Here is a 24,028-nt window from a genome sequence, read left to right on the forward strand (position 1 = left end):
GCAAGTATATTCAAGTAATGGGGTATGTCCCATCTTCGATGATTTCAGTGAAAGCTTCAGCTACAAAGTCAAATTAGAAATGGAATGCATTACAGTGCTAAGAAATAATAGGTCGAAATGTCACAGTTATTTTACTAACCAAACAGAAAAGCTGATATAAGCTGTATGTTGCTTTGTATTTTTCTAAACTAAAGTAATAAAGGTAACAAACATGTCGTGTAAGATTTCTTACTGACTAATGTTAGGCTGATTTACAAGCTGCATCTATTAAACAGATTTAAATCGTTAAAACTAATTGGTGGCTGAGTGGCTTCTATTTGATGAAGATGAGTAGCTTTTAAACAATATAACAACAACAGAAAAGGCTATTCTTTTGAAATAAGCTGACTTTTGTCTTAAAAGGAAACACCCCAAACCCACTTATACTACAGAATAATTCTACCTCCAAGGAAGCACAAAATGCTATAATTCTTAAAATCAGGATGTAACAGACAACATCTGACAGAAATTCAATTATCCTTGAAAGATGCCACTTGCAGTTAGTTACATACGTAATCCTCTTTTATTTAATGGGTTAAAAATCTCTTTCAAAACATTTAGTTTGATGAACTGCAGGCTTGCTACATTTCAAAAAATTCATTAAGTGACTTAATAAGATTGTTAAGTAAAAACACTCAGACGTTAAAATATGTCATTTAATGCTGCCCAAGCAACCTTAATTCTGGCCATGTATGTATATGCATTATGAAACACCAGTGAATTAACTTTTAATCTCCTTTGAGCCAAGAAGATTTTGAGATTGAAAACTAAGGCACAAAGGGCATGCCGACAAATACAATGCTGAGCTTTAGAGCAATCGCTGAACTACCTCAGATCTTGCAGAGCATACCCTTGCAGGGCTAATTACCCCAGAAAGAAAGATGAGCTTGTACAATTAAACTGCTTCTGGTACCTCTGCATGGCAAGCTTAGTTCTCTCTTCGTGGCACTGTGCTACTGAAAAACACTCACAGAAGTATAATATTTTAAACCCAAAGGAAGTATGAAGTGTTTTTAAATCTCCTGCTTCAAACCTAGGTCCTTTGACGCTGATTTTCCATCAACAACACTAAGACTGCAGGTTCTGACCTCCCCAAAGTAGAGATAAAAACATACTGCTTTGTTATGCATTAAAAGACCCCTCTGCCAACAATACCAATTATATACATTTTTTTTAAATATGTTCTTATATCCTCTATGAGGTAGACATAAAACTGTCCACATTTTGTAGAGAAGAAAACCGTTGGAGACAGATAGACTGCCTTGCCCAAAATAGTACTGATTTCTCCCTGAGCTGTTAACAACTTCTGATTAGCCAATTTTCTTTGTGAAGGTGGGCACCAAAGAAGTGTAGTATTCCTAATTAAAAGCCATATTTAACACACTGAAATTCTGTTTAAACAGCATTGCTTACACCCTCGAAGAACTTAATGGTCACACATATCTTGAGTGGCATCATAAAAATCCTTGCCATTTTTCTGACAAGAAAATACTGATTAATAGAAAGGATCTTAAAAGTCATACGTAAACAATCTCTACCATTTAGCACGTTTAAAGTAATCTGAGATATCAAAGAGTTTGGATTTGTTTGGTTTGGGGGGGTTCTGTTTTTTATTTTTGGGAGTTTTTTTCACATTAGATCTACCTCCTTTGTGCTCCTTCCTTCAGTAATATTTAAACAAGCAGAGTGTCTCCTAACTCATTTAAGCACCCAACTGGACTCTATTAGTTTTACTGGCATGGTTTTTATGGTATAGTCACAAACAACCATACATAGCATCCAGGAGAGGTACGTACATTTGTGGGGAAGGAAAAAAAAAAAAGATTTTGTATTCTCAGCAACATTTCAGTTTAGATTTTAATTAAGAGAGCTGTCAAAATGCAGGAGGCAACACTTTACAGAGTAAGTATGCTTTGAATACTTGTCAGTTAAAAACTTTCAAGTATCCCAAACCCATGCTCATTAAGCAATATTTTTTTTTTACTTGGAGTTTTTTGATGCTGAGGTGTTTTTTTGCTTTTCAATTTCACCTGTGGAAAAAAAACAAACCCTGAAAAAGCAGCGAAGGTTCTTGATGGCTGATGTCTCTCCACACCATGGCATAATACCCACATTCTCTTTTCTTTTCTGATAAATCCAGAAGTGATAAGTACCTATTCACCAAGCTGTTAGCTTCTCCACCAAGCATGCTAGCAAATACATGAACACAAATTGAAATTATGGCAAAGCTTTCACACGTCCAAGGAGAAACAGACTAAATTAGACAATTTATTTCATTTGCCAGATCATAAAAAAAACAGGGATGCAGAGAATGTTTCTCCTTATTCTATACCAACCTCTGAAATACTACTAGGACTGAGAAACATCACATCACATCACTAAAATAAAAATGAAGCAGTTTTAATTAAACTACATTTTTTAATTACAATTTGAAATTAGTTTTGAGGTTTAAGAGTTAAATTTATTAGACTGTGAAGAGTTTTACAAGGCATTCTTCATGTAATGAGCTTAGGCACCACATATGTTACATCTTTGGTACAGGTTGTGATGAGCTGTTTTTTTAAATGAGCTTTAAATACTGTATTTGCATACGAGAGGAAAAGGTCAGTGATGTGCAGATCAAGTCAGTAAATTAAGTATCACAGTATTCTGTTATCATGATTGTCTTCCACAGATACACAATAACAAACCCATAAGCTGTAGTTGCCATACTATTCTAACGCTTCCATCTAAATGAGTTGGCTTACACACATCGGTGCTGCTGTGCCCCAGACCTATTTTACTCCATCCCTTGCAGGCCTCCTTCACCTTCTCTCCACCAACTCAACAGAACAGGTATGTCTGACAGTCAGAGAATTGAAGCAAGCAGAGAAAGGGGGAGTGCAGTGGCCCATCTCCAAGCCTTACCTTGTCCTCCAGCCTTTACTCCGAAGAAAGATCCTCAGAGCCAGGTCCTAAACCCTCATACAAAGATCAAATCTATTGGACAGCAAAGGATGCCTCTCTCAGTCAAGCCTCATTCCACCCACGTCTTTACTCAAGGATGAATCAGTATCATCTCTCTTTCAAAAAAAAAACAGATACCAAAAGTACTTCTAATGCTCTGGTCCAAAATTTGACTTGGTCTACTGTAACAGTTCTTTTTAGTTGGAATGTTAGACATTTGGTAATCTCTAAAGATATGTTGACTGGTAGCTATAGTGAAATTTTTATTCTGTTATAAGTAGTAAAATAAGCTAGGAATTGATTGAAAATACTCTCACCAGGTTTTCAGTGAAGACTTAAAAGTTCATTGGATCTACCCTTTTTTGTAAGCATTGTAAATTTGTAAATATTATAACATTATCTTTGGGTTTTTTTAAGGGCAACTGAAGTTGTCTCCCTCCCCAACTCTAACAATACACAGTACTTAGCAGGTGTCTCTCTCCCTCTCTATGTGTTAGAGACTGTAGGTATACACTAAACTGCATTATGCGCTGCACGATGCTTTATGCATGTCTATACATATGACAGCCAAGTAAGTGACTGTCCAGCTCTGTATAAAGATGTAGATTTAGTCATTAGGTTAGAGAAAAATATCCTTTTAAAGTATTACAACGGTAATAGCACAACAAAATACAACTAATCGGTTTTAAGTAATTTTAATGATTTTTCATTTTTTGTAAATGATAATCCTCAAAGTAGCAGTCAAAAATATAGTGCAAAATATTTATTCATTTTATTTACAAGTAAAATATGCAGTTCACCTTCTTATCCTCACCACCATAAATGTTACTCTTCTATGTGAAAAACAAAAATTATGAGAAACATTTGAAGAGACAAAAAGTTAAATATAAACCTAAGAACAAAAGATGTTCCCTTCAGTTATATTTTTGTAGAAGTTACATAATATTATTTTTTAAAGTTGTTTTCAGTTGAAAAAAACAAAAAAAAAAAAAACCCAAGGAAGTCCAAGACAACACTAAAGAATTACAAAGAAAATAATGTTTTCTTAAAACCATAAAGTTAATTTTGCTGCAACAATCACAAAGCAATGTTCTTATCTATATAGAATACAATTATTTTTTTGCAGCTTAAACACAGAATCTTTACAATGTAATGCTTTTTCCCTTCCTACTATACAAATTGCCTACAGGAGAAAAAGTATTCTGGTATCTTCCTTTTCCTCTGATGAAACAACAGATGCTTTGGTTAAAGAGCAATTCGTGCACAATAGTGTTTCAACTTGCAAGGCAGTACTCCTTTATTAAGTTGGTAGAACTCCACTAGCTGGATGAGATCAGTAAATCTGGTATGACCATCATCAAGGGTATAGAATAGCTTTCCATCATCTTCCAACTGTAAAAACGAAAAAACAAGAATGAAATGAAAAAATCTCCTTTTGCTATGGTGTTCCTTCCCAATTGAAATACTTGTTTGAGAAGTCTTCTTGAAGACTGAGATATTCAACATGTCATGACTATTGAGAGAAGGAGAAATACAGTGGTCATACACAGCAAGATCAAAAATAAACAGGAAAATAATGCATTTGTTAATCTCCTCTTTAAGTTGGGTATATCCTTTAAAGGAAAGAACTGTTAAATAAGTATAGGAATAGTCTTTCTGCATCAACAATGCTACTTCATGCCTTTGCTCTGGAACATTAGATGGAGTTAATATGAACAGTGAGTTTTTAGAGTGACAAGAAACAACCAAATTTCAACTGCTACATTTTGTATCAGTTACTTTGTAAGGTGCAATGCCGCTATACACAAGTAACTTGCTTGATATAGTACTATGTTCTTTGTTTTAGGAGAAAGAACCATTGCAGCTCCAAACACATGTATTAGCATAGATACATGAGAGGGAAAAGAAGTTGCAAATACCTCAAAAGATTAATTACTTCTGTCTTTTAGATGCTTAAAAATTTGCTATCAGTATTTCCCTATTCTAGGTTACTGAACGTTAGCTCTCAGACAACTTGTATTGCACTGCTAACTATATACTTCCTTGATGTATTTCCCCTATTGCTGATATGCCTAATATTAAGGATCTTCAGTGCAATACTGACCAAATAGTTAAGATTTCTCACCTGAAGCGGCTGTTGAACTGCTTATGACTCTCAGTGATACTACCCCTTTCTAACATGTCTGGAAGTAGTTTGTAATTTCTTTATTCTCAGACCTTGGTCAATCCAGGCCAAACACTGCAATGTGTGCATTTGTAAACTCTGTGCTCCAGCCAAGAATGTTAAAATGGATTATCATCCATTGGACTTCCCTTATGCATGCAATTTTCCTGCCAACATACTGTATAGAAGGAAGAATTGAGAATTCAGATATTTCTTGACCAGGATTTCGTTTTCAGCCTATTTTGCCCTCTCCAAGTTAATGTCAAACCTTGAACTGAATACCAGAAGATGGCTAATTCTAAAGCAATCAATATTTTGCAGCATAAAGATTCATATCAAAGTTATGTTGCCCAGGAACCTGACATTCTCTGCAAGCTAAGAAGCCTGTTAGGAGAGAACATTAATTGGAAAAAGACAGTGCCAGAAATGTATACCAATTCTTCTTTCACATGGACTACAGAACAGCTAATTTCAAAATAGACTACACTGAATTTAACTTTTATCAACTCAAAGTAGTAAGGCTGAAAAATACTTCTAAACTATCAAGTTCTCCAGTTTTCACAGTGTGGGATCCCGAATGTATCTCAAAGGTTTTGTTTTCAACTTGCAATCAGTTCCCTGCCACCAACCTGCAATACCTGTTGCACATTACTAAGGTTTACATGAGGCACCTGTTAACATGGGAACATGGGAGAAGCTTTAATTGGCGGACTGCGTGCAGTATCTGAAAGGACACATATTTAAACATAATATAACCTGAAACAATGTAAAATGTGAGGGAAAAATTATTTAGAGACTGAATTAATTTTAACTTGTAAAAAAGCCTTCTAAATACCATTTGTTTATTTACAGTTAGTAGGAAAGTTTATCTGCTTTTCCCAATGACTGGAAAAAGGAAAGAGTTTAGAAGAACAGCAGGATTTGAAGTTCAAAAAGTTAACCTTGATCTCCAAATAATAATTACTTATTGAAACTTACTGCAGTAACACAAAATGCCTTGTTTCTTAAAAAAATTATAACTTCATTTAGAAGAGCAACAGTGACTGGAAGAAAACCTCTCCCCCCTCAAAAAATACTTTCCTGAACTCCTTAAAAAGTATTGTCCTAGCAAAAGCAGAGCATGTAGTACGTCACGGTGTTGAGAATAGCTGAGGGGTACTGAATGCAACTAGAAATTAAATGACAGAAAGGAACCAAAATATGCCTATGTTTGGGGAACTAACAGTTTCAATATTCACATTCTCTCTCTGGATTAAGTTGTTCTCATTATAGATTTATTGCTTCTGGTAACTAACTTAGGATAAATACCCTTACTTTAAAAAGAAACAAAAAAAAATTTCCTTCCTGAAGTGCTAAAGGGCTTCTACACCATCAGCACGGAAAAATTGACCCAAGTCTACAGACAATCCATGTCAAAACAAAGAATTCCTCGTTCCTCCACAGATGCTACAACAGGACAGCAAGGTTTTAGCATGTGTGTATATGGTTAATTCCTCAAATGCACTGCAGAAGAACATTAGAATTGACTGAATAATTGACTGAAGAAGAGAATCATCCAGCTCAGAGGAAATGGAAGATAACTGCAGCTTCTGCTACATCTGGTCTTGCAGAAAAGAGGGTCTGTTTCCTGACAGGGAAGGAAAAAGTGGTCTCTTAGAGTTAAATGACATCCCAATGAAATAGAATCAGTATTTGTACAGATTTCAGAAGGTTTTTTAAAACACACAACAGTTATCTCAAAGTAAATAACAGAAGCAACTACAGTCATTAAAAGCACAGAAATCTTACACCTGGGATTCTGATCACAGAGCACATTCTGATGCTCGCATGGGATTCAGGGCATAGTTATCATTTTTGGATAAAGGACTCCTCCATTGTTTGTGCCTAAAATGATGAAAATCCCACGCAATTATTTTTACTATCATTGATTCATTCCTTTCTTCCTCCAATATAATGCTTTAGTTTAATAAAACTAAATGCTACAGGAACTTTTATAGAGGAGGATAAAAGCTACAAGCCCTAGGTAAGGCCTACAGAAATTTGATAAACAATCATGGGGGATTATCCGATCAGAACCAAAACAAAAATGCCACTATGCTAATTTCTTCCAAGCAGAGCAAATCTCATTGAAAATTCAGTAGGAAGAAACATGGAGGCTAGAGTATCATGTAGTCTGGAAGAATGTTTCTTGTGAAGAGAGAAGAAAAAGCTATAGGTCTGCTGTTATGTCAAGCATCTCTAACTAAAACACATAATGCAAATGTCTTTCTCATCTCAACAGAAGCAGCCTGTAAAGCAAACAGTATAAACCCGCTCTGGAAGGAGTGGAAGGGATACAGAAAGCTGGCCATTCAGGGAGGAGATTGGATGATATCTCCAATGAAAAGTGATTGAAATATGATTTCAATTTAGGAAATTTCAGCTTATCTCTAAATAGCTGGACTAAATAAGGATAACATTTTTTTGCTAAAATTATTCCCCTGACTTGGACCACAATAACAAGAATCATACAGAGAGGTCAGTCAAAAACGTTTGACACCAAATAGTGAGAGAAACTCTCTTGAACAGATTAGTCAGTGAGTTACACACACACATCGTTGACAGTTCACCTAAACAGATGGCTAAAGAGAAACTGTGCACATATTGAAAAATGAAAAGTCAATATGACCTTTATTAAAACATGATTTTCATTGCTTCCATTCCAGTTCAAATAGATTTGTCTGCTTTTTCAAGATGATTTTTAGGATTTCATAATACTAATGGAGCTTTGTAACAACTCAAATAGCAAAGCTCATAAATGTTCAATTCTACTCAAGAATACTGTTTATTTTTAGTGATACAGGTATTATGTTAACGTGTTCCATACAGCAGCTAAAGAAAAAAAATCCATCAATATTTTATCACAATTATTCAACTGTTTTGTTTTACAATCATATATATAAACTGAAACATTTACTTACTGGTACAATTTGAAAATGCTTTATTTTTAATCCATGACTCAGTGACAATACAAATGTTTTGGGATTACTTTGGCTATCACGTACCAGGAATACCCTAAAAGAGATTGAAAGTTTTCACAGTAAGATTACTCCAGAAAGCCTTTTGTAATCATCCAGTTAAAACTGTTGTAAATTCATTACAGTAAGTATTAGTGAAAAGCAAAAATAATAGTAATTATGTAAGTTATGCTTTTAATCAGTATTTCTTTGCAAATGTCTCACAGAAATACTTTTTCTGAAATTCTTCTTCACCTTGTCTATTATGGGAAAAATATGTATTCTCAAAATGAATGACACTGTAAGGCATTAGTTTTTACACTACATTGAATTACAACACATCTCTTCAGACAGAAAAGCAGCCTCAAAGCTTGTGCTTTAAACAAAATTTTACTTTGGACTCTGAAAGTTACCTAAATCACAAATGTTATAGGGAAAATTCAAAATCTAGTTCAACAGGAAATTTGCAGGAAAAGACATACCAGAATTATTTTCACATCTGGTCAATAGTCATTGACGCAGACTCACTTCAAATCACATCACTCTCAATGCCCAACAGCGTCATTGTAACTCTTTCATCAATAACTTATTCCAGCCATGCTATAGACAAACATAATTTTGCCATAACCTCGGTAGGATAATCTTATACAGGCAAAGGATGGTTACCAATAAGAGACAGCTTTCATTGAATCACTAGGTTTGTAATATCAGCAGAGAAGAACAGTTTGGAGAACAGAGAGGAGGCACCTGACTCACAGCTTTATAGTGGACAGATCCTGAACTGTTTGTACAGTGCTGGTCTGGAATATAGCTAACAAAAGTACCAAACAAGGCAAATGGAAGGGCAGATATCGGCAAGCACGCTCCTCTTACAGGACACAAAAGAAAAGAATAAGATGGACTTGCAGGTATCAACCAAGCACTAGTGACCACCTTTTGCCCAACTCCATACTAGAAATTAGAGCACAACTATTATAACAAAGGAAAGCACTTCAGGAGAAGAAAGCTTACACTGGATTTTCACTGACTAAGAGCATGGATCCAAACTACTGATTTTATTCTCAAAGTTTTTGAGAATTCTATTTGTACAAAGTAAGAAAATACATGGAATTAAGATATTTGTAGCCCATAATCATTAAATCCCCATCCAGTCTAATTCGGAGCTCTGATACTAATTCAATTATTAAAGAGGGACAACTGTCAACTCAGCGCACGGCTTTTAAGAGCACAGAAGAGTAAGGACAATTGCAGCTCTCAATAGCTCTCTTAACAAGCTCTCTCTCACCACCTAGTGGCTTTTCACCCTCTCCAGGACACAGTTCTTCAGAGTTACAAAGATCCTTTGTATAAACTTAAATCTTCTGTATGTTTGTCATTAAGGACTGGCATTTTACTTTATTCAGAAAAATTATACTGGTTTATGTTCCCGTTCATCAGTTCTTTAAAGTCCATTTTCTTACTTTTATCCTTGTTTTACCAGCAAAGCTAAGCAATATTTGTCTTCCTTTGCATAAAGAGCTCTTTACTCTTTTCTAACCTTATCACAATAGACCTACTTCAGTTGTCAAAGAACCTTTAAAAAGATCGCTTTAATATGAAGAAAGGGTTGTAGATCATACAATCTTTGCAATGCTTGTTGGAAGTGGGCTTTTTAGATATGCTGGATAGCTACAAACAAATGTTCCTTCATAAACATACAGGGAATTCTCTGAATGACCAGTTGATTTTTTTTCATGGGCCATTATCCCATTCATCAGTCAGATGCTGATCAGTTCGCAATCCTGTCAACCATTTATCACTGAAAAGTCTTCAAACGTCCTCTAGGGAAAGTATAAAATCTACAATATTGCTACATAAACTTCTTTAAGAACATTCATTTTATACCAGAACAGTTAATCCAAAAACCTTATTCCTTCACAGCACACCTTAAGATTCTTTACATACTAGTCCCTTTATCTTCTATAAGCCATCATGAATATTATATTTGTTGGTACATATGGTATTACAGAGGTCCCACCATCTCTATCATATATGCTGGAGACGTTCCTTAAAAGGCTCAACATGGATTATTTTCTCTGCTTCTCCACCCTCCCCCCCCAAAAAAAAAATTTATTATTCCTATGAAAACCTTTGTATTTCTGGTGATAATTCATTCTTTCAGCTCATCAAAAAGCATAGCGTTTGTCAGGCACTGTAATGTATTCATGACTTCACTGTAGCTCCTGAATATGTATTATATTACAGCGTATGAGTGCTCATAGTCCCATGCTCTAACCAATTCTAAATTGCAAGAGTATCTTCCTCATTAAAAATAGAATGCACATCTATGAATAGATCCAACAATATAACATAAACATCACTGTACAAAACTAATGTTAGCAAGGTATTCACTTACTCATCTCAAACACCATTGCTCTTTACTCACTAAGTGTACTGGGTTTCATTAAACAGTAAGTGTGTGTACCCGCTGAAATACGCTGGAAGATTCATCATCCCTAGATGGACATACTGCTCAGAAATAAATGTTGGATTCACCCCCGTGTCCTGTCCCTCTCATATAATAAATGCAAAAATGAATGCAGAGTACGGAAGCAGTTTCAGAATTATTAGCTGAGCTTAAAAACAGGACCCTGGAAAACAACAACAAAAAATAAAACAGAGAAAAAATACAAAAGGGGGAGTCCAATTAGCCATCCTTGACTAATTTGACTATTTTTCTCTCCCTTTCCTTCTCATTTCTTTTTTTTTCCTAGAGCCCTTTCTGCAGAGGTAGAAAACAGTGTTTCAACATACTTAATCTAAACCTGAAGGGATTTAACCAGTTATCTGATATTACAGGTATACAACTGGAAAGAGTCAGAGAACTTAGAGTTTTATGGAATCACTCTTTGAATGAAGGCAGTCCCAGTTTACATTTAATACAGGAGTAAGAATAAAAATATAGAAATTAAAAACAGGAGGATTTGAACATAAAATACCTACTTGCTTTGTCATTTTTAAAATTAAAATTTAAATGAGAGAAAAATAAAAGTGAGTAGTCTTATCCTAAGGTTTCTTGTTTACTTTTAAGGGATAATTAATTTTTTTTTCATTTCATGAGGGAAAGCATACTTTTTTTTCAGTGGATATCCCTGTACAGTTCATTCTAAAATAATAGTAGTTGATGTGTTCAGGCTTTCTTTCATTCTTCTATCACTAATAAGAGATACAAAAGACACTGGTGCCAAAGTTGACAGTGCCCAGAGAATACTGTGCAAATACAGAGCTCAAGTGCCTGGCTCTGAGCAGACATAAGTAACCTGACAGTGACAGAATTGGAGTGTTAGATCACCACTTTATTACTTCTAAAAGATATAAAACAGAAACCAACTGATCCCCAGATAGCCCTATATAAAAGAACTTCTATTTCTCTTAGGTAAATGCAAAATCTTCCTTCCTTCATCTCCCCACCCCAATAAGTACATGAAAATAGCAGTTGTTGACTAGAAATGTGTCACAGAAGTGTTACCTAAAGAATTAGCTTACCCATCTACAAGTCCATGCTGCAAAATAAGCCTCTGAGCCTCTTCTCTAGAGATTTTATGATGAAACCATGACTGAGATCTGTGTATAGCTGTAGAAATAAATATCTTTAAAAAACTTGTTGCCTTTATTGAAAGAATCAGCTATTGCATTTCCCTGGCAATGAATTAACTCACACATACCCATGTTAGGCATGGCAACAGGACTGCCATGTGTGTTGAGTCGTAAACATCCTCTTTTCTGTATGAGAAAGAAATAAAAACATTACTTCAAAGCTTTTTTGCTTTGAAAAAAAAAAATCAGAAAATACTATTCTGAAAAAGCAAAGGTGTTTATACCCGCCATGCTAATCCTTCTTCAACTGCAACAGAAAGGGCTTCTGTTGGATTTTCTATAATTCTGCTTCTGTGTCCGGAGAAATCCATCGCTACTAAAGAATTTTCTGAAATGCTTCTCTGCAACAAAGAAAAATAAATTTAATTTGTTCATTTTTTAAAGACTCATCATTTAAAAGTGAGCTTCTGAGAAAACATTATGTTTTCTAAGTGGTGTTTCAAGTATCCGCAGTGTTTCCCATCAGAGCCAAACTCATTTTACCCTAGGGAACATTTGTAATTCAAGTATGCTGCTGCAAAGCTCAATCTGTCTGGCAGGACAGATCATCTTTTTGCATTAGTGCAATAGATGATAAATACATCGCTTTACCATAAACTCCATTTCTATTTTTAACTATTTTTAATTATAACTAGCCCTTTGTATGTCAAAACAAGTCATGAAACTGTTATTAAATTGTCCAAGTAAGAGAAAAGGGATAAAATACAAAATTCTTACACGTAACCATCAAATTAACAAAGATTTGAAATATTTTGCAACAGGTAAATCCTGAATTTATATATTTCCTATATAAATTGTCAATCAAAGTCTTCTGGAGTTAAGCATTGAAAACAGCAATTTCTATGGAGTTTAAATATTATTTTAATTCATCTCTTTTAACTCTTATCAGATTCAACAACTGTAGGATCTGTTAAAAAAAAAATAGAATAAAAAGCACTGAAGTTTGACCAGTCTTAAAACTCACCAAAATACTTCTCAGAAACCAACATTTACAAAATATTTAATACAGGTTCAAATGTTGGCAGGCACTGTAATACCCAATAATTGATAAAATAAAATAACACCAAGAACAATAGAACATCAAATAAAATAATTCCAAGGACATTCTAGCATTCTTAAGTTAAAATAACATCTAGAATGCAAGAGGCCCAGATTACTGTAGGATTAGCAAAGTTTCCCCGTCCAAAATCAAAGCAGCCGTGTTTTGTTCCTGTTTGGTTATGAGCATGAACATAACCAGAAATGGAATATGGTAATTCTGTCCAGTTTAATTCTTGATACTGTAGTCTAAGATCTGCCTTAGTAACTGTAAGCTGCAAAGAACTTCACAAAAGTGGGAAAAAAAAAGGCAAAATAAAAGAAAAAGTTTGCCTCTAGGAGAGTGGATTTCCTTGTAGCTGACATGGTTGTGAGTTATGGAAGAATGTGAAACATGAGAGTGGTTCCCCTACGAAGCATGTTCATTAGCATGTTAATTCCCAAATTTATCCAGTTTGCTGTTTAATTCCTGAATTACACACAAGCAGAAAAGCAGTGCCATGCTTTCTACTGGTTATAAAATCTGCCTGTGTTAGAAGCTACGTGAGCTAAAACACATGCAGTAGTGTAAGAGGAGAGAGAATCAGTAATGGGTCCCAGGTCTGTCATAAAAGCAGCAGCTGGCTATTGTAACAACTTCACATAACAGAGAGTAAAGACATGGTCAGTGTATTACGTACAATTTTGAAGCCATGTTTATTAGCAACATCACCGAACACTATTTTTGTGAATACCTATAACAGAAAATGCATACTCTAGGGTTTCTAACAGCAAGAACTATAATAAAAGCTAAAAAAATGCACCATAAAATCACTGTCACATGTCCCAACAACAAGTAATTTTTACCCAGTTTAGCCAACAAAACCCACAGAAAGTTATATCATTCATGAAGAAGTCTCTAATCAAATGACTCATAAAGACTCGGGATACCATAAGATATTGAAGAAAAGGACAAATTGATCCAATCCAACCATCTGACTGAGGAGCTGGACACAGCATCTAGGATAGGCTGTTGTTTCTCCAAAACCCATTTCACCCCAATTATGGTGTTCCTCTGAAGTCCAGTCAGTACTACACTCGCTGAAATTCATCTTAAGCCCTCAATATTAAAAAAAAAGAAAGTACTACTATATACTGAAAAGGATTTGTTATAGCTTTCTTATTAAACATATACAGCATCTGTAACCTTAAACACTTCTTTTTTAATGCATTGGTAGTTCTGCTGCTCTGTTTCCAAAACTCTCTTTCATTCTTTTTAACACTGATGATAAGCCAATCATCTCCCAAAATACTGGAGATATGAAAAAGGGAAAAAGCCTGTTAACTGGTCCAGACTACCTGATTTGTATTAAGTAAGCAAATTAATTAAGTTGCTCTCCAATCAACCCTGACAGCCTTAAGGATTTTGGCAAGCATTTGCACATGCGAATATTTGCAGGGTTGGGTCAGTACTAAAACTGACGTAAGTCACTTAAAAATAGCACCATGGCAGAAACAATATTTTTATTTATGGAGCTACTGTGGGACATACCATAGGTGTAATACTCAGCGGGCTGCAGCCACTTCTACCTTGATATGGTTGCATGTAATTCTGATACAGCTGCATCCCATACTAAAACCAGAAAATAATATGGTTAGCATTTAAAATTATAAACCTAAGCCAAGTAATTTTTTTTTCAGATGTAAAAGATAAGACATACTTTTCTTACATCATTACAAACCAGGGATAAATGCTGGTAGGACAAGGAAATGCACAACATTTTTGTCATTGCTGCTGTCTTTACAATTGTACAATCTACGTTAAATATTATACTATTCATTAATGTACAAACTGGCCTATATGTATTTTGTCACAAGCAGGCAGATTTTAAAAATATATCAATGTTCCCTTGTTGTGTATTCTTGCAGCTTTCTTCAATGTTAGTCAACAATCTCACTGAATTCAACATAGTTACACATAAACATATGCTTAATGTTAAATATTTGCAGGACTGAGGCTTCAAGACATCATCCCATCCTCTACAATGATTCCAGTAATTTAGGCTCCTTCTGTTTGCTGGGATGAAGAAAAAAAAAAGCTTTCAGAGTTCAAAATTAATTTTGTGAATGCATGGGAACTTAGAATTACATTCCTTCTCTACCACACAGTATCAAAATTTCGCTTGGTAAACTTCAGCAAGAAGTTAATGCTACAGAGAAAAATTACCTTGAGCAATCTAATTGCTGTCATCCAACAGGTCCTACTTTGTTCATCATCTGCACAGAGTTGTTTCAGGTCTCTGGTTCCTCCTGATTTGTTAGGCTAGAAGGCCACAGCACATTTTTTTAGCATTAATGCATATCTTGAAGATAATACCTGTTGAAATAAAAGCCACTAATTCTCCTATTTTATAACAGACAGCTGAATACTGTTTTCAAAAAACCTTAAAGAAACTTAAGCTTACCTAAAAACTGTGGCTTGCTTTAATACTTATCAGAATAATAAGCTTGTACCTTAAAGCAGAATCCGTAGTTTGTTGGTGCTCCAGAAATCTTTTTGCCGGTCAAAGACATGTACATATCACTATTGCTGAATTCACAGAAAAACTGCAGATGCCTTGGCTCCTAAAAGGAAGGGAAATGTAATAGTGTTAGACTATTTTTAGCCAGCCTCTTCAGATAAGAAGCTCAGAAGAATATATTAGCTATCTGTACCAAAACAGTACTGCAGTTTTAACTGTGACATCACAAAATCTAGTAGAAGACAGCTCAATGTTAATTTTCTAATGCAGAGAAAAAAACCCTCAAACTAGTCTAAGAGTTCATTCTTCAAGAGAGGGAGAAAAAAAACAAAGTACAAGTGACATAATTTCTGGGAAAATATCCACTAAATTCAAGCCACAATAATATTAGAGTAGGAGTCAAGTTTTGAGAGCAGCATGCATTTCAAATATCAAAATAAAATATACTTTCAGAATCTGAAAAACACCATGCTGTAATAATTACTCTCCAGTACTATTTCTAATGATTATCTCCATGCTCTAAGGTTAACTAAGTCAAGGAAGCAAATAAAAGATATTTGCTTAAGGATACAAAAGTAGCCCAATGAATACTCTGGCAGCTAACACAGAAAATTCAGAACAAGAAAAAACATTGTTTTAAGTGGTTTGTGTAAAAGGTGCCTCAACTCCAATGTATCCTGTTTAACATACTCAGTTTTAAAGTACTGCCATCAAACAGTTGAACGAGTAAAATGAAAAATTGCAAAGCTCTGAGAATTCTCAAAATCTTCCTGTAAAATCCTTTCATACATAGGTTTTCGTTTACTTTAGATAATCAAGTATTATGGCCATTTTTCAGAGCATCAACTTATACTTCAGGATTTTAACTACTATTTGAAAACTCTATTTAATAGAGTGCTCTGTTAACTGACTGGAAAAATATTAACCAGAATAAAGCAAAGTTATCAGGCAAAAAGAAACTACTGTTTCTAAGACAACACTTTACCAATTTTATATCTCAATACCTCTCTAGCTTTTATCTATAAAAAATAGATTTATTTTTTCCTTTTTCTCACTATAAGTTGAAATTCAATTTATGTTTATTATTGCAACAAATGATAAATACGCACGCATTTTTTCTAGGTTCACAGTTCTCTCTTTCTTTTTGTTTCCTTCCCCTACCTTAGATGTACCTTTAGTCGAAAAATAAAGACCAGATCTTCTCAAAAGGAAGTACAATTTTTTCCACGATTTTTTTCCCTGCTCCTTTGCATGCAAATAACCATGAATCTCAGGATACGTACTGGAGCTTAGGAACATCTGAAAGAAAATATCATAGATGCATTTCTCTTTCCATCTGAAACCAGCTTTCAGTTTCATTAACATACTCAAATGGGACAAATGGGAATAAATGCCTAAATCACCACGGTAATTTAGTTATGATTGCATTGAGTACCACTGATTTAAGGCATGTAGAATGTTACACAACTCCAAGGTATGCTAAGCGAGCTACATATTTATACGGAACATATGGTTTGAAATGAGAGCATTAGTTATGCAATATGTTGACTTCAGCAACAAAAGCAGTGTAAGAAGTTCTGATTCCATATCTCAGACCCTATTTATATAAAACTGCAAATCAATGCTACCAACAGAAGAAGAAAAAAATCCACTTCTCTCCGCTGTTACAAACCAGATAAGGGAACTGATCTGGGTTAAAATTAATTCAGTAAACAAATCACAAAATCTGAATCACAAAGATATGCAAGTGAGGTAGATATTTCAAAAGGAGGGAACAAAGGTCTCAAGACCTGAAGTAGTGCTTAAGTAGGAGATTTAGGAGCGTTAGCTGAACCAAAACCAGGAGAGGCTGAGCCAGTCACCAAGACAGCTCATGTCTGTGTGCTCAAGGACATGTGGCACAGAGTACTGAAAAAAACCTGCATCAGGAGGAAGGAGGACTTCAAAGTCTAAGAGATCAGCCACTTTGCTTCCAGAACTGCACGGAGAGAAAGGTGTGCACCTTCACAAGCTATAGAAAAGGCAGAATGATACAGAAAGGAGAGAAGTTAACTAATGCACTAAGAGGAGCTAACTGATGCATTGTCACTCTCAAAATATTCAGTAGCTTCTCTTTAGCTATTTAAACTTGACATTGTCAGAGTACAACACAGCTGTTATCTGGCTAAGACCAAGCGCACAGTTTTACTCAGTTGGCAAAAGTTCCAAAAAGTTGGGAACCATGTTAACTTTATTGGAATTCCATGTAATACATTGATTTTTTTTATTACTCTTCTTCCAATAAAACTACTCAGAAATATGACTCACATCTAAACAGACTAACCTAGAATTCTTCAGTCTCCATATATGCAAAGGAATCTACATTTTCACTAAGGTCTTCAAGGAACTTTGCCCCAGACTGGCCTGCAAAATCATAAATACTATTCATGTTTATACAGAGATAGGTAACAAGGGATTTTCTGGTTGATATCTGCAGCTTTCATTGCTATATTTTACTCCTGTCCACTGCCACTTCCAGAAAATCTGTATTGAGGACATGAAGCAACAGATTCCCAGGCAAGAGACAGACTGGCCCAGTAAGAAATTGCAGCAAAATGATGACATGAAAGTAATTTTGGAAGTACACCAAGTTCATTGGGCACTTAATAAAGCAGCTCAACCAAGATACACAAAAGTTTCTTTCACTTTTATTGTTTTCCTACCTTGCAGTCAGATGAATGACCATACCACCTGTAGACCAGCCTGAGCTAATCCAATTTTGTTAGTTTGAATGCACTAACATGGCCAGGCTTCATGTGACAGGAGAGTGCCCGAGCTCACAACTGTGAATGCCTTATGAATAGCTTCACCACTATTCACCTGAACAACTAAATTACAATAAGACTGGGTACTTCAATTGACATGCTGGCATACAGCTGTGTTTATAGTTAAGCTATTTCAGACACATTGAAGCAGACAGGTAGGTGCTGGTAGGTGTTCCACCCTGTTAATCTTCCCATTTACCATGTATTAACAGGTTCACTGATAGAGAATATAAAGGCTCAATGGAAAAATTATTTTAACACCATAAACAAAGTCAAATGGAAGCTTTAGAAAAACCTAAAACACTCAATGTATAGAAAAACAAAAGAGCATCATTTTAGGCTTTAGTATCTCTTCTGAAGACAAAAGGAGAAGTTGGCTCCCAGCCTGCACAAGTGTCTTCCCCAGGATTTCTGCCTTAAGAGCTTCAAACCAGAAGCACTGTCATGAATTTATTTTTTTTTTTATTTGGCAGATCAAAGTGGAGGAGCAATACAAAGCTCAGCTTCAACAGTCACTGTTGTACCAACGCTATCCATTAAAATAAAGTAGCAATAATGCTAAGAAAAAGGCAAGTCCAAATCTATCTTTTTATTTCTAAGACAGCTGAGGACTGTGTGAGAAAATATAACACGAACAAACTGTAGTGAAAGCTATTAACTGTCAGAAGGAATGAGCAGTAAAAATATTTCAAAGTGAAAACTGCATATCTGTAATAAACGCCTAAAACTAGAAGTAGTAGAAAGGATAACTTCCTTGGGATTTTTGGTGGAGGTTGGTCTTGGTTGTTTTTTCAGTTGTTGTTTTGGTTTGTTGGGATTTTTTAAAGGAAGTACATCCAAGATTATTGTAAGAGGAATGGATCCCTGTTTATGCAGATAAGAGATAATCAAAATAGGACAAAAATTTTAAAAAAGTCCTTAGAATAGGAAGAAGACATATGGGGGAGTTAAATGATGGTATGCTGTAGACAAGGATTACTGGTAACACAATACACAGAAACAAGCTTGTACCCTCTCACCCATATGTAACACGGTATGTAGGGTGGTGTCAAATATCACCATGTCTTTCAGATACTAATACATGAGAGCACCAAGGACTCAATTATGATTTGATTAGCTCTAAACCCAACCAATTTAAAACCAACCTGACGCAAATAGATGTCTTCTGTTGCAAAAAAAAACCAAATAAACAAAAATCTAATCAATCAATAAGCAAAAAAACCAACAGAACAGGAAAAACATTCCACTGTCTCAGATTAATATAATAACAAAAAAACCCCCAGAAATACTAGATGTCACTGAATGCAATAAAGATCAAAAGCTACACTCTCAACTACACAAATTATTTTTCTGTACAGTCTCTATCTTCAAGGAAAGAATAGCTGCAGTCGTCGACAACATTTCCTATGGTGAGTGCTTCTTGAGCACATACAATTTTAGAGAGTGAAATTAGAGAAGCCATCATTTTCCTAAGACATTGTGGATCAAGTCTGAATTTGATGACTAATTTCTTCAAAGATGTGATGACAGGCAACCATCATCCCAGTGCTTTTAGGAATAAGCAGGATTTCCCCCTGAACCTGCTGATAAATTTAGGGGACACCAAGTAATACCAGTGAAAAACTGATACTGATTCTCAGTATTGTCTCCTATAGACTTCTGTCAGTCTGAGGGGTCTAGACTGGGAGAAAGACCAGCAAAACCCAGTGGGGAAGATGGGAGAAAGCAATGGGCAGACTAGAGCATGGTTAGGAGACTGACAAGAGACTGACATTCGAGTGCATGGCTATTTCAGCCTGAAGACTAGAAACCAGCAAGATAGAATTATAGATTCACAGAATAGTTAGGATTGGAAGGGACGCTGAAGATTATCTAGTTCCAACCCCACTGCCATGGGCAGGGACATCCCGCTAGATCAGGCTGCCCAAGGCGCCATCCAACCTGGCGTTGAACACCTCCAGGGATGGGGCAGCCAGAACTTCCCTGGGCAACCTGTTCCAGTGTCTCACCACTCTCGTGGTGAAGAAATTCTGCCTAGCATCCAGCCTAGAGATGAGAAATTGGACAGGCAAAGAGGGACTTGCTGAGGTAGAGATATTAAACAAATTACAGTTTTAATCTTAAATCTCTGAAAGCAGAGTATGGGAACAACTGAAAATACAGGTAAAGAGACAGCAATGGGAAAAGGAGGAAAAAGACACTATCAGCAATTATGTTTCACAAAATTATGAGTGTGAGTGTCTTGGTACTTCTTTTCTGCACTGGGCTTAAGCTTTTCATATATAACACCAACTTTCTATATTTGTTTAGAAAAGACATATGTTGCCTTCTTTAAAATATCCTACAGCAGGTAAAAGGTTTTTTCCATGGCTCTGGAAGATGGCTTGTGCTATCTACAACAGCTTTTTTTAATGTATTCAAATTATATGTAAAAAGCTATCAGAGAGAAGCAGCCAATTTGGTCAATACAAGACTTGGAACTTGTCTACCTACTGAACCTGAATATCAATGGTATCTATTAAACAATGAGGAAGAGGGGGGAAATAGGTCTATTCTTAAAGCAAAACTAGAAAAAATGTAATTAACACAAGTCATTTCAACTTTCTATTTTCAAGATGAGACTGTAAATTTAAAGCAGATTGACATACTGCATACAGAAAAAAAATTCTGTTACAAACACAATTAAAGATTAAAAAGGCAACCACAACATTGGATAAATGAAAATGAAATGTAGGATTAAGCTGTTACCCTTCAAAGTACATTTAAAAAAAAATAGTGAATTCAGTGAGGCTGAGATTTCACCTACTAACTCAGAAGGGCTCAATTCTGTCAACATTATCTTTGCTGTTCAGTCTAGTCATTGGGAATGCTGTCATGGAAAAGAATACAAAAGGTTGTAGTATTTACATGAATGAATCTAAAATAAGGGTTGCATCGTGTGCAATAAGCACACGATGTTTCAAAGAAGTCACACAAAATTTAATTCAACAAGTTTCACATCTAATTAGTGAATTAATTTCCTCACATATGAAAGTTACTAGTTGTCAAAAAACAAACAAATAATCCACCCCAAAATCTGAAAATAATAGAGTATATCATTCAGGAGAGGCCTCAGATTTACATCTTTTGTGTTCATTTTTGTTTTAAAGCGTCCAAATTGCAGAGACAACCTAATGAAAGTTCCAAAAGATCCACAGGGCCTACCACTAGATGTTCACAGGGTGCTGTGCCTCTGAACAGCAGCCATACTCTAATCCACGTAGTGACACATTTCTTTTTTTAGGGTAAGATCTTCGTGGCAGAGATTAAACCTCTCTCTTTGGTAAACACACATTCAGTATACGTCAGACTTAGTAATCATACTTAGCACATGCTGAGTGGACAGGAGACAGGTAAACCCTTCTTAGTTTTAAGGCTATTTAGATGCTCTGATGTAAAGTCATCAGCCAAAATTCTCAATCTTTCACTTTCAATGAAAGTCCAGAAAAACATAGTTGAAAAACATTTCACTTGTTTACAGATAAATACACAAAAAGCTGTGAAAGCATCAGAAGCGATTTTTTAATCACTTGTAAGCGTTGAGTTGTTAAAACTAATGTCTCTCTTGATATTTGACCAAGCACGTCACAAATAATAATAATGTGAGCCCATTAACTTGTCTTAATGAAAGTTTCCAAAGCAATAGTGACACACTGTCAACAAACACCTCAACAGCTTCTGCTGAAACACAGAATCCTAGAATGGTTTGAGTTGGAAGGGGCTTTAAAAATCATCTAATTCCTACCCAGGTCAGGTTGGATGGGGCTTTGAGCAGTCTGATCTAGTAGGGGCTGTCCCTGCTCATGGCAGGGAGGTTGGAATTAGATGATCTTTAAGGTCTCTTCCAACCCAAACCATCCTATGATTCTACCAGCTGGGTTAAGAAATTATCTTCAATTCACTCTAGGAGTCTCCTACAGCTTGCCATGGTACTTTCCCAGCATATGTCAGGGTGGTTGAAATCCCTGAGTAGGATGAAAGCTTGCGCGTGTGAAGCCTCCTGTAACTGGAGGAAGAAGGCTTCATCAATAGGCTCTCTTTGATCAGGTGGCCTGTAGTATACACCAATCAGAAGGTTCCTTTTACTGCCCCATTTTTTTTTCTGATACATAAGCTTTCAACCTGTTCATGGCTACTCTCCAAAAACAGCTCTTCACACTCTATCCATTTCGTGATATAGAGGGCAACACCTCCACCCCTCCTTCCCAGTCTTCTGAACAGCCTGTAGCCATTGATAGTCACACTCCAGTCATGGGATTTGTCCCACCAAGTGTCAGTGATGGCGACCAGATCAGAACTTTCTAGCCACACGGTAGCTCCCAACCCCTCCTGTTTATTGTCCAAGCTTCGTGAGTTTGTATAGAGGCACTTCAGCTGGGCTGCTGGCCACGTGACCTTCTCAGCGGAAGACTCCTTATTTCCCCTAAGTTGTCCTGTGGGAGTTTCATTCCTGGGACCTGCTACCTCAGGAACCTGCTGCTCATCTCCGCAGGACTCCAAGTGTGCCGTGGCATCCCCAGCATGCCCCAGGGCAGCAGGTGGAGAGCCCATACCAGCACCCCATCCCTCCAACCATTGTGTGTCCTCCCGCAGCTTGTCATAGGCAAGCCTGATATTATCCCCCTCCCCTTCACATCTAGTTTAAAGCCCTACCAATGAGCCCTGCGAGCTCCTGAGGAAAGACCCTCCACCTGCTTTGAGAAAGGTGGCTCCCATCTGATAGCTGTAAACCTGGTGCCATGTAGGCTATCCCATTGCCAACAGACCCAAAGTTATTACGGTGACACCAGCCACAGAGCCATGTACAGACTGAGTGCATCTGATCCTTACAATATCACCACCCGTAACTGGAAGGAGGGAAGAAATAATCACCTGGGCATGATGACTGCACAATCCACAAAGGTATTCTCTATTTCATGCCTAATCAGTTTTATTTGATGAAACAGCATTAAACAGACAATACAATGCAAAATAGCAACTGATTAGGGTTCATAATAAATTTTTAAGCTATCAAAATGGGAAGAAAATACACATATTTAGAATTATTCTTACCCACAAGCTCCATATACATCCTATATATCACAGCACATTCTGTTTCTAGAGCTTCAGGAAGTTTGTACAAGGCTACACAGCAAACAGTTCCATTATAAAATTCCTTATTGTTTTTTCACAAACTATCAAATTACATTTGTGAGCAAAAAAAGTACGTTCCTCTAACTCAGGAGACAAGATTTTCTAAATTAAATATTTACATTACAATGCAAAATCTATTTTCTGTTTAGGTAGCAAGAGTGAACCAGTTTTCATTAGATATGCAGCATCTCTTGAAATTACCAAGGTTTTATATAGGTTCATAAAAATTATTTACAGAATCTAGTATATGTCAATTAATTTAATGAAATTAATTTAATTTAATTTAAAACATTTTTTACTACATTTAGGATAATTTTCACCTCCTGACTACTATCTACTTCTATAAGGATATAAGCATTTAATACAGAAGAATGCTTTGAGAGTTAGTTCTTTAACGTTAATTTTTCATTCACTTGGGGACGGTAAGGTAGAATTCATTATAGAGATGCAAAAAAAATAGTAATTTTTATATTTCTTTTAATTCTACCTTAAATATTTTAGTTTATTATGCTGCCTTTCCAATCACTCTTTATCCCTAAAGATCACACATAGGGTTATTTTCTTAAGACCAGTGAAAGTTCTTCTATTAATTAATTTTTCCAGTGACAAGCAAACAAGAATGATGTGTATGTTTCCACCTTTATTACTCATTTTTCCCCTCTTTGAGAAGACGATGATCCTTGATATGGTCATTCTATGAAATTATTCCCACTGTAAATTAAAATCTTGTGT

General features: G+C 35.8%; 1 protein-coding gene across 4 annotated transcripts in view; it reads right to left on the reverse strand.

Annotated features, from left to right (window-relative positions):
* Positions 1-2,215: 2,215 nt before the first annotated feature.
* Positions 2,216-24,028, reverse strand: part of GRB14 (growth factor receptor bound protein 14) — a 68,575-nt gene continuing 46,762 nt past the window's right edge. For 2 of the 4 annotated variants that reach the window (XM_009555528.2, XM_054070206.1), the window contains exons 5-13: positions 16,482-16,619; positions 15,313-15,423; positions 15,026-15,121; positions 14,351-14,431; positions 12,006-12,122; positions 11,850-11,907; positions 11,671-11,758; positions 8,110-8,203; positions 2,217-4,377 (exon numbers count right to left, since the gene is read on the reverse strand). In XM_009555528.2, the coding sequence (XP_009553823.1) occupies positions 4,231-4,377; positions 8,110-8,203; positions 11,671-11,758; positions 11,850-11,907; positions 12,006-12,122; positions 14,351-14,431; positions 15,026-15,121; positions 15,313-15,423; positions 16,482-16,619 (930 nt within the window). In that variant the 3' untranslated portion in view covers positions 2,217-4,230. Of the gene's footprint in view, positions 4,378-8,109; positions 8,204-11,670; positions 11,759-11,849; positions 11,908-12,005; positions 12,123-14,350; positions 14,432-15,025; positions 15,122-15,312; positions 15,424-16,481; positions 16,620-24,028 lie in introns of all 4 variants that reach the window. The other 2 variants (XM_054070204.1, XM_054070205.1) reach the window with 2 other exon arrangements.

Source organism: Cuculus canorus, chromosome 6, assembly GCF_017976375.1.
Source record: "Cuculus canorus isolate bCucCan1 chromosome 6, bCucCan1.pri, whole genome shotgun sequence".
Classification (NCBI taxonomy): domain Eukaryota; kingdom Metazoa; phylum Chordata; class Aves; order Cuculiformes; family Cuculidae; genus Cuculus; species Cuculus canorus.